General features: G+C 40.0%; 1 protein-coding gene across 2 annotated transcripts in view; it reads right to left on the reverse strand.

The window, feature by feature from the left end:
- The window catches only part of Optn (optineurin), a 32,461-nt gene that overhangs the window by 15,632 nt on the left and 5,751 nt on the right, over positions 1 to 11,078 (reverse strand). For both annotated transcript variants that reach the window (XM_013014712.1, XM_013014710.1), the window contains exons 2-5: positions 8,654 to 8,830; positions 8,005 to 8,207; positions 4,004 to 4,186; positions 1,883 to 1,956 (exon numbers count right to left, since the gene is read on the reverse strand). In XM_013014712.1, coding sequence (XP_012870166.1) covers positions 1,883 to 1,956; positions 4,004 to 4,186; positions 8,005 to 8,207; positions 8,654 to 8,819 — 626 coding nt within the window. In that variant the 5' untranslated portion in view covers positions 8,820 to 8,830. The remainder of the gene's footprint in view (positions 1 to 1,882; positions 1,957 to 4,003; positions 4,187 to 8,004; positions 8,208 to 8,653; positions 8,831 to 11,078) is intronic.

Below are 11,078 nucleotides of genomic sequence, written 5' to 3' on the forward strand. Positions count from 1 at the left end.
TGACAGAAGCTGTCACACTTGCAAGTTAAGAGAAGAAAACTTGTTTTGGTTCCAAATAAAGCAGAGAAATGCTGGTAATGTAGTCAATGATTTTTCTTGATTTGCAAGTGTGACAGAATTGAGACATTTTAATGAGAGACCAATATAAACACAGCAACCACCCTAGAATCAGCATTTGGGGATGATGATAACGATGATGATGCCGCCATCCACTTGAGCTCACATACGTAATGAACAGCCAGGATTAAATCCCAGTTATCAGGACTCCAAAGCTGGAACTCTAAACCTTGAAATCCATCTCTGATCTTGATACTCAAGACAATACAGAACCATTATTATTTTTTTAAAACCAGCAGTGTGGCCTAGAAGAGGATGTGGTCTTTGCATTGGATATGAATGAGGAGGAAGTGGTTTGCAAATTTCAAACATAGTTTTCTTTTGTCCTTCTACTTCTAGAAAAGTCTTTTGTTATTAAAAACAGCAATTTGGAGAAAGATGAAGAATTTCAAACAAAAAATTGAAGTAAAGCTCATTTTTGCCAACTGCTTTGCCTAATGGAGTATTACCTAATGCTTATTTTCTCCATGGTAAGAGGGCTTGGGAACAGAGTTAATTTTTTTTTAACTTTTTATATATCATTCTGTATGCTTATTCACCAAGTTACAGAAGAAAGCGTTAAAAAAATATATGAGGTGTTGGGTGCTGGTGGCTCACACCTGTAATCCTAGCTACTCAGGAGGATTTAAGGATCATGGTTCAAGAAAGCCAGACAGGGCAGGAAAGTTCATGAGAATTATCTCCAATTAACCACCAAAAAGCCAGAAAGAGAGCTGAGGTTCAAGTGGTAGAGCAGTAGTCTTGAATGAAAAAGCTGAAGGACAGCAACCAGTCAAGCCCAGTATTGGGGTGAGGGGGAAGTATATGAAGGAAAATATCTAGAAAAACTTTCAGAAAACTTATAGATGGACTAATGCAGTAGTTACTCATGGAGGAGAAGCTAACAACCTCCTCTGGTTGAGTGCTGAATCAAAAGGTTCAGATCCTCAGTTCTTCTCTGCCTCCCTCATCATAGACCCTCCAGTTATTTAAGGTATCTATTTTCCAGTATCTATTTGAACTGAGGCTCCACACATAAGATACCTGGGCACCTTAAAGAGAGGTCCAGTGACTGAGAGCACTATTAATGATTGTTACAGACCTCCTGGCTTGCCATCTGGAATGAAGAGGGAAGAGGAAATAGACATACCCCATCTATGGAAGCTGGGCATCTGGTCTAAATCAAACAGCATTGGTAATGAGCAAGCGTGGGGTCTGGTGACTAGGAACAAATCCCTTTCGACAAGCACAAGCTTGTTTTCATTTCTCTCTTAATGGAGATTAGGTACCTCTATACAGAGTGGTCAGCATTTGTAAATCTAGAATGGCATCAGACATTGTTTTTATTCTCTTACAATTTGGGCTCCAACATTAAATACCACTCAAACCAAATATTTTTTAAAGGTCCTGGAATAAATCAATACAAAATGCTTTTTTTTCCTTTTGTGCCAGTACTGGTGCTTGAACTCAGGTTCTATATGATGTCTCTTAGCTTTTTGTTTTTTGCCTCATGTCTGGTGCTCTACCACTTGGCCACAGTCCCACTTTTGTCTTTTTGGTGGTCAATTGGAGATGAGTCTCGTGGACTTTCCTGCCTGGGCTGGCTTCAAACCAGGATCCTCAGACCTCAGCTTCCTGAGTAACTAGGATTACAGGAATGAGCCACCAGTGCCCAGTTTCAAAGATTTTTTTTTTAATCGCATCATGCTTGATATCTAGTGACAGGATCAAAGTGACAAGACTGCCCCATCTGCCAGCCTGACAGCTGTCATCTTATATCACATACATATCAATGGAGTCCGTTCTAGTGGGCCCAGAACTGTTCTTCATTTCTTTTATTGTCCCATCTGCTGCTTCTTCCTGAAGAAAAAAATAAAAGCAGAGATGAAAAGGATTTAATGTATTTGTAAGACAAACTATCCAAAAGGGGAAAAAGACAAAAGATCAAGAATTTTGATGACATGCCACCTGGGGAAACAACCCAATATTTGAAAGTGAAATGATGAAATTGGGTCATGGAAATGCAATAGAAATTCACTCTCTCAGTTCAGCTTCAGATTCTGTCAGGATTATAAATATCTAGGCTAAGGTATGAAGGTCAGGCTCCTCTTATTGAGCACACTCAACCGGACTCCATAAACATGAAAGCTTATCTCCTCCTCTCTTACTCCTTATCAGTTTCCTCTTTCCAGAGGTTAATGTCTTACCTAGCTAGGGACAAGTCCTTTTCTATATGTTCCTTTAAAATGAATAATGCTAAAACTTGCTGAATCAAAGTTTTCCAGGCCAGATTTACAAAGCAATGTTTTTGTCAAGCTGGCTGCCATTACAAATTTGCATGCATCACTGGTCACTTAGGAAACAAAAAAAGCTGAGACTAAATTTGCAGGACAGCTAGTGGAGAAAATTCTTCAAAAATACACAAAGATGGTTCTATATGTTTGGGTAGGCTCTTCTTTAAACCATAGGGGGTGTTCTCTAGTTCCCAGAAGCCAGGCAAGCAAAAAATTCATGCTGACAATAACAGTCACCCCTCTGGGAGGCAGAAGATGATGTCAACCATGAAAAGAAGCTTCATTTGGAAACTTGTGATGTTTGGGCTTCTTGAATTTTATCAGTTATTTGCATGGGGCTAAAACACTCAAATTTCTGTTACAGGCATCTTTGGCCAGTAGCTTTTTAGACAGGCTATTCCATCAAAGTCTGCTTCAAATCTTGATTTCTTTTGAGACTTAAGCCACTGTTAATAATCTATCATTTATTAGACACATAGCTGGCAAGGGTAGTAAGAGCCATTTTCAAACTCTCTGTATCCTTAGTGCAGCAAGTGAAGAAGGAAGCCCCACAGTATATTCCAAACATAGCTAGTAGTTTCACTTTTTTTTTTGCAAGTTATCTTCTATTCCTCTTGACTTATCTCTAAAGTACACTTTGCTCTTTCACAATGATTCTGTTTCTATATCAGCTGTGTCCCTTGCCAAGGTAAAGGACAGTTTCTGTGTCAGAAGATTGTGTGTTTCTCCTTCACTGTCTAATCATTTTTGTAGCAGGAAAGACCTTCTCACAAGGCGCTTTCACCTGCTTTGCTTTGCTCAGAACACCCAGATGCACTTACAAGAGACACTTTACAAAAACTTAGAGATCAGCACATACCACCTCACTTAGCCCACTTCATTTTGGGTTGCACAGACATGGCATCAAACTTCATTCTCAGGGGTGCCTGGGTAGCAGCTGTTAGAGGGGAGAAAAATGCTTGATACCCCTCAACCTGCCACCAGAGCAGCTCAGCTCTTCTACCTTTCTCTTTTTGATTACTATACTTCCTCAGTAGATTCAAACAAGTGTTTGAGAGACATTCTTTTACTCCATTTGACCACAGTTCTGTTTACCTGAGTGAATTGCTCAACAGAGCTTTGAGATTGGCTTTGAAAAAATTGACAGAAAGTTCGCTTGTGGTTTTTTTTTTTGAGTGTTTTTGGTTATATTTTTGCCTTTAGGTCAGCCATAAAAATATTTAATTTGTGAGAACAAGTTAGCAAAAAAAAGATTGCATCTTTGATCATGAAAGGTAATTGATTTTGTTTTTTTAGTACACTGAGTGTTGCTCAGAAAGTGAATGCTGACATTTAGCTGTCAGCATAGAGTGTTTGCCTAGCAAACCTGGGTTCTATCCCCAGGACCACAAAAAAGATTTACAAAAGACAAAAAGGATCAGTGGACTACATAGCAGTCTTAAAAACAAAGAAATAAATGAACAAAAGGGAGGGGAAGCCAAATGATCTCTGCTACCCAGAAATTTCCTCACTGTTCAGCTTCCCTATGTTGATACAATAATGATATTTGTTTCATTTATCCAAACTAGGTTTTGTAGTTTGCTTAAGGCAGAAACACAACCCTAACTCCTTACAGTCACTCTAATTTCAACGAAGGAATCTTCTGAAGAGGTGCTGGAGTTGAGCTTAAGCTGTAATTCTGAGACGATGCCCAACAGGTCAGCTTTCTCAGCCTGAAGGCGGGCTACTTGGGTCTTCAGCTGCTGCACTTCCTGCTCTACTTCCGCCTTGGGAAGTATGAAGTCAGTGGAGGGGTCCTAGAAATGATAGGGGTAAAGTGAATAGGCAACTAAGGACCTAATGGCCAAACTTGACTTGGCCATCTACACCATTAACAAACAATGATGCCATTTCTTAACTTACTTTTTGTCCCCTATGCTTTTTTCCCTGAGGCAGAATCTCACATGGTAGCCCAGGACAGCCTCAAGTCCACCTCTTGACTCAGCCTCCTGAGTTGTGTGGTTACATGCATGCACCACCACACCTGGCCTTTATTCATGCTTTAAGTAGAAGATACTAGCTCTTATTTGACAATTTATTCTGATATATCATCTAAAATGGAAATTTGGGGACTGGGGATGTAGCTCAGTGGTAGAATGTTTGCCTAGCATGCATAAAGCCTTGAGTTCAATCTCCAGCACCATAAAATAAAATGGGAAAAAACATTGTATTATTTTGTTATATTCAAATAACAGAAATTTAACATAACTTGTACAGCACACCAATTAGTCAATCATCATGAAAATGACAGCCCAGACTGGCAATGGTAGATTCATTCACAGTTCAAAATTCCAGAAAACAAGGACAAAAGCTCTTATAACTTCCAGCTCCTATTTTTCCTCTGTCCCACAAATGTCCACTCTTCCCTCACATAACCTAGTTAGAAATCCAAATACCAAGGATGCTATTTGGTATTAGTTAAAAAAAAAAAAGGTTTCAAGTTCTCTCAACATCAGCTGGTAAATATTCTTTGTGGAAAATTTAATTCTGCTAAAAGTAAATCAGATGAGACGCACAATTTAAAATTCATAGATGGGCACCAATGTCAAGAAAAACTTAAAATTTCATCCCATCTAAATATGAAATAACAAGCATTAAGCCAAGCAGTGGTGGTTTATACCTGTAATCCTAGCTACTCAGAAGGTTGAGATCTGAGGATCATGAATCAAAGCCAGTTGGGGCTTTGTGAGACTCTTAATTAGCCAACAAAAGACTGGTAGTAAAGCTGTGGCTCAAGAGGGAGAGTGCTAACCTTAAGCACAAAACCTCAGGGATAGTGCCCAGGCACTGAGTTCAAGCCCAAGGACCAGTTAAAAAAAAGCATTTATATTCTGCTACTGTGAGGAATGTGTTATATTTACCTGTTGCAATCACTGCAGAAGACCAGCTTTTAGGAGAAAGCCCCTGGGAGTAGGGAGAACAGATGTAGCCTACATTCTGCTAATAACTGGGGGAATGACCTTGAACAGACTCCCTGAAGTTCCTGGCTTGGTCTTCTTGGGCAAGAAGCAAAGATGTTGATACCATATGGTCCATAGTTTACTCCAGTGACCACCCTGGTTCTTCCCCATGAACCTCCATGGTGCTTATATATATTCATCACGCCTCAGTTCCCTTTCTAAACTGTAACAGATGCAAGTATCAGAAAATTGCAGTACAAACTCCCAGGCCTTCATCTTAAAAGGAGAGTGGAAAATAACAAATGTCTCAAAGCCATCAGCTATTAAAGAAAAAACATCTTAATTCCCCTTACGCATTTAAAGCATGAGCAATTAGCACCTACAGATTCTCCAAACATATAATTTAAATAACATTATCTTAGTATGAGGAAGACACATGGTTGGATCATAAACTAGCTAGTTCATAAAATATTAAAAACAGAGACACTGGTGCTGACTTTCAACATGATTTGCCCTTTGCACTATTGAGATAAGGCTCTCTTTATTCAGACCTATCTCTTGCTGGCAAACTATCACATGCTTCAGAGAAGAACAACTCATTGTGTACCCAGAATTAGGTCTGTAAGGAAGGACAGAAGTCTGTGCAGTAATGACTCAAATGAAAGAAGCAAATTTAAAGAATGAAAATGTTAAAGCTTAACTTGGAACTAGGAAGTAGACAAGCAAGACTATGCCACTTTAGGAATCTTTACCATTGACTTCTTGTACCCTCTTGACCCCTCTGAAGACATTTATAGTGTGTGTGTGTGTGTGTGTGTGTGTGTGTGTGTGTGTGTGTGTGTGTGTGTGTGTGTGTGTCTGTGTCTGTGTCTGTGTTCCTGAGGTTTGAACCAAAGGCATTCTAGGCAAGGGCTTTTCCACTGAGCTACACTCCTAGACCTAGAATGTTTATATATAACCTTCAATACGGTAAGACCAGGGATATAAGTCTGTCATATTAGAATTTCAGATGACCAGGCTCATTCTTCATTAACTTTGGGAAATCGAGAATCCATTTACTTAGCCTTAAACACCTTGCAGTTAACTCTTTAAATTCCCTTTCATCTTACCACTGAGACTCTTTCCCTTCTTTTTCTGGACTGGAACTCTTGTGGCACATCTCTCCAATGTTTTCTCCAACCCCAGCAGAAACACCTAGCACATCTGAGCACTTCCCACTGCCCTTTGGGTAACACAATTTCTTTATCTTTTCATGTGTATAAAGCCTTCCATCCCACAGTCCAGGAAAGCTCACGCTAGGCTAAAACACCAGCTGTAATCCCAGAGGGAAACTCTGTCTAATGACCTTTGCCTTGCTACTTGCACAATTGAAAGTTACAAAGGGCACTCTGGAGACAACTTTAAGGCTTAATTCAGTGAAATCAGGTAGAAGTGCTCATGCCTCAACCTCACCCTGAGGATGGGAAGGCAAAGCTCCAAGGGAAATCCTTACTCCTGTTGGGTGTAGCTCAGAACACAGGAAAAGCCCTGATGGCTTGGGGAGATTTTCTAGACAGCATCTGTAGCAAACAGCACTATGGATGGGCAGCATGAATTGTGAAAAGTCTGAGGCTCCAAGTCTTTACCAAGGAAGATAAAGACTAAATCATAAAAATGTATTCCCTTATTTACAATAACTAGTACATGTGTAGGACAAGCAGAAAAGGTCAAAAGCTATGTATATATGACCAGATAAGACGATGTTAAGCGAAATGAACTCCAAGATAGGGACACAAATATCTTTTTTCTTTCTTGTTATTGTTTCTAACATATTTACAATGTACCATGTGATTTTTTTTGTTTCTTTGTATGTTTCTCCCCCACAGTATAACCCCTGTTTTCACTGGATTTGATGTTGGTGCCATGCATCTTGTGTATACACTTCTCTAATTTGGGGAGGGGAAGGGAAAACAAAATGCTTAAATAAGAATACAGGTTGACCCATTGTAACAATGATATGTACAAAACACTATGTTGAAAATGAACTTTACAACTTGGGGTAGTTGTAGAGGTGAGAGGGAAGGGATGGTTGGAGAAAAACAAAGGAGGAGGCAACAATGTTCAATAGGAAATGTACTCATTACCTTGCTCATGTAACTGTCCCCCTCTGTACAGTATTCTTACAATAAAAAATGTACAAAAATGTATTCAAAAGTCCCATAGAGTAAAAGGGAAAGGAGAGGCAGAGAAACAATGGGTGGATCAAGGAAGTAGAGCTGGGTGTGAGAGGCTGAAGGTCAAGGGTTCAAGAGCTGTTATTCTCTTCTTCCTAGGTTTCCTTCTTCCAGGGAGTCTTGCTTGGAACTTGGGTCCACTGATCAACTGCCTTGAAAGTAATTGCCCAGAATTCCAGTGTTTGTTTTAATTTCAACTTCTCTCAAGAGCCTTCTAGAAAAACCATAAGCAGATTGCCACAAAATTACTATGGTCAATATGGTTAAAGCCTTACAAATTTCTTCCAGTGGAGGTAATGATTGTTAAAATTGCAACCACTCTTTTCAGCAAAAACACTGCTTTCAAGACTGCAAAATACCAGTCCTGTCTGAATCGCGAAAGGTACTGATCAAGGAGCCTAGACAAGTAAGATTGGACAGCTAATATTAGAAAGTAAAATCACAGTTGATCAGTCTGCTCACCTCAAATGGCCTCTCCGGTTTCCCCTTCAGCTTTCCAAGTTCTTCCTTCAATTTCTCATTTTCATGACTCATGGCCATCAAGCGTTCTTTCACTTCTTTGTACTGTATCTCAAACAGTTGACGCTCCTCCTTCTGTTTCTCTGTCCAGGCTGAAAGCTCCTCAAATCTCCCTTTCATAGCCTGATTGTTTAGCTTCATGGCTTCTGTGAGGAAGAGAATCCGGAGTGAGGGAGTCACACACCAGAAGGACGGAGCTTGATCTTGTGATCTCAGCCATATGCCACTCCCTTTCTGTGCTTTTGCTCAGGAGGTAATATTCAGGACTATCTGTATTCACAGCAAAACTTTTTCTTTCTTTTCCTCTCAGATAGACTGTCCTTATGCTATTTCCCTGAGACAGAATAATCCCTCTCTCATTGGCCTCCCCCATCCTAGGCAACTGCTCTCTCACTGAGTTCCATCTCCAGCCTGTAGACATAAACTTTTTATACTTTACCTACATCCAGAAATAAGGAATTAAAAGCACTTTAGCTCTGCAGAAAGTCACCCCATACTGCTTCCTCTCCAGAGATACAGACTGTGAGCTCCCCCAGGAGCTGATTCCCAGGAGGCCCCTAAGCAAAGCTCATGGGCTGGCAGCCTTGCTCACCTTTGAGCTGATGGTTCTCAGCCAGGAGCTCTTTCATCTGCTGTAGCAACTCCTCTGGGGTGAAGGTCTCCAGGCTGGGGTGAGCCAGGCTAGGGGGTCCATTTCCTGGGGTTTCACTGGGACTGTCCCCTTTCTCACTCAGGTAGCTCCAAGACTGGTGGGACATGGCAACAGGTCCTATGGAAAAGCCACAACTGAAATTATGTCCCCATCTCTGCTACGTGTCTCTGAGTCTTGCCAATTATTACTGTTAACAGGATATAATTATTATTATTTTTTCTTTTTTTAATATTGTGAAAATACCATACAGAGGGGTTACAATTACATGGGCAAGATAGTGAGTACATTTCTTATCAAGCATTGTTGCCTCCTTCTTTGTTTCCCCATACAATCCCTTCCCCTCTCCATCCCCCACCCCAACCCCCCCTACCAACACCACCACCCCACCCAGCCAAAGTTGTAAAGTTTGTTTTTCGACATAACGTCTTGTACATCTCATTGTTGTAATGGGTCCATCTGTAATCCTATTTAAATAGTTTGTTTTTTCCCTTCCCCTCCACAAACTATATCAGCATCAAATACAGTGAAAGCAGGGCTTATACCCTGGGGGAGGTACATACAAAGCAACAAAGAAATTGTCTTATAAATATGTTGGAAACAATCGCAAGAAAGAAAAAAAAACATTTGAATCCTTATCTTGGGGTTCATTTTGCCTATCATCAACTTGTCTGACAGTTTCTGTTTGTCTCAGACATATACTAGTTATTTGCAAATAAGGGAAACCATGAGACCTATGTTTCTTTGGGCCTGGCTTACTTCACTTAATAGAATTTTTCCAAGTCTTTCCATTTCCTAACAAATGGGGCAATGTCATTCTTTCTGATGGAGGCATAGAATTCCATTGTGTATATATACCACATTTCTTGATCCATTCATCTACTGAGGGGCATCTGGGTTGGTTCCATATCTTAGCTATGGTAAATAATGCTGCAATAAACATAGTTGTGCTGGTAGCTTTAGTGTGGTCTTGTTTGTGATAATTTGGGTAAATGACCAATAGTGGGATTGCTGGGTCACAGGGGAGCTCTATGTGAAGTCTTTTGAGGAACCTCCATACTACTTTCCAAAGTGGTTGAACAAGTTTAAACTCCCACCAACAATGCAGTAAGGTTCCCTTCTGTCCACATCCCCTCCAGCATCTGTTATTAGAGTTCTTGATTATAGCCATTCTAACTGGGGTGCAGGATATAATTATTAAACAATTAAAATTCATCTCATAATATGATATTACCAATTATTTAATTATTAATGACTAAGACTTATTCCCAAAGTTGCCAACTTTCCCTTCATTGCATTTCAAGCATTGTTGATTCTTCCTTTTAAACAAAAAAGGCATATCTCAACTTGAAGGCATATGTGCCTAAATGTATAGAGTAAAGGTAAAGCTATGTAAAGGTACCCAGTGAGGAGCTGGGGATATAGAAAGAGGGGACAATGTCATGGGGACCAGGACATTATCTGAAGACACAAAGTGACACTAAATGAAATTTCTTCTACAAATCTTTAAGTCCAAACTTCCTTATTTTTGAGTGAATTATATGGAATGTGAATTATATTTCAACAAAGCTGTTTAAAAATCTCATTTTGTGTCTTGTATTATTGGTTAAAAATAGGAAGAGCCAGGCAACAGTAGCTCAAACTTGTAATCCTAGCTACTCAGGAAGTTGAGATCTGAGAATTGCAGTTTGAAGTTGGCTGGCTCAGAAAAGTCCCCATGAGACCCTTATCTCCAATTAATAAATCAAAATATCACAAGTGGAGTTGTAGCTTAATTGGTAGAACACTAGACTTGAGTACAAAGATGCTCAGGGGCAACAGCACTCAGGCCCTGAGTTCAAGTCCCACAACTGGCAAAAAAAAAAAAAAAAGGAAGGGATAGGTGGGCATGTGGCTCAAGTTAAGAGTACTTGCATAGCAAGCACAAGGCCCTGAATTCAAAATCCAATATTGCCAAATAAGTAAATAAATTTATTTAATTAATTCTTTAAAGGAGAAAAAAAAAACAAGTGAGAGCTGACATTTTTCAGTGCTTACTGTGGGCTGAAACATTACATGTCTCTTGTTTATTAAAACCCAAAGCAGCTGTTTTACAGATGAGGAAATAGTTCCCTTGGCAACTTGCCAAGGTCAATTAGTGCCACTGGGTATCCACTACATGCAGTACCAGTCCTACACAATGAAGGTACTGCTGAACTAGGCTTCCATATTACATTCAGCACACACCAAAGACTACGATGTCATGTTTGTTTTTTTTTTGTTTTTTTTTTTGGGGTCCGGTCGTGGGGCCTGAACTCTGGGCCTGGGCGCTGTCCCTCAGCTCTTCAGCTCAAGGCTAGTGCTCTACCACTTGAGCCACAGCGCCACT

This window comes from Dipodomys ordii, unplaced genomic scaffold (assembly GCF_000151885.1).
Source record: "Dipodomys ordii isolate 6190 unplaced genomic scaffold, Dord_2.0 Scaffold24, whole genome shotgun sequence".
Classification (NCBI taxonomy): domain Eukaryota; kingdom Metazoa; phylum Chordata; class Mammalia; order Rodentia; family Heteromyidae; genus Dipodomys; species Dipodomys ordii.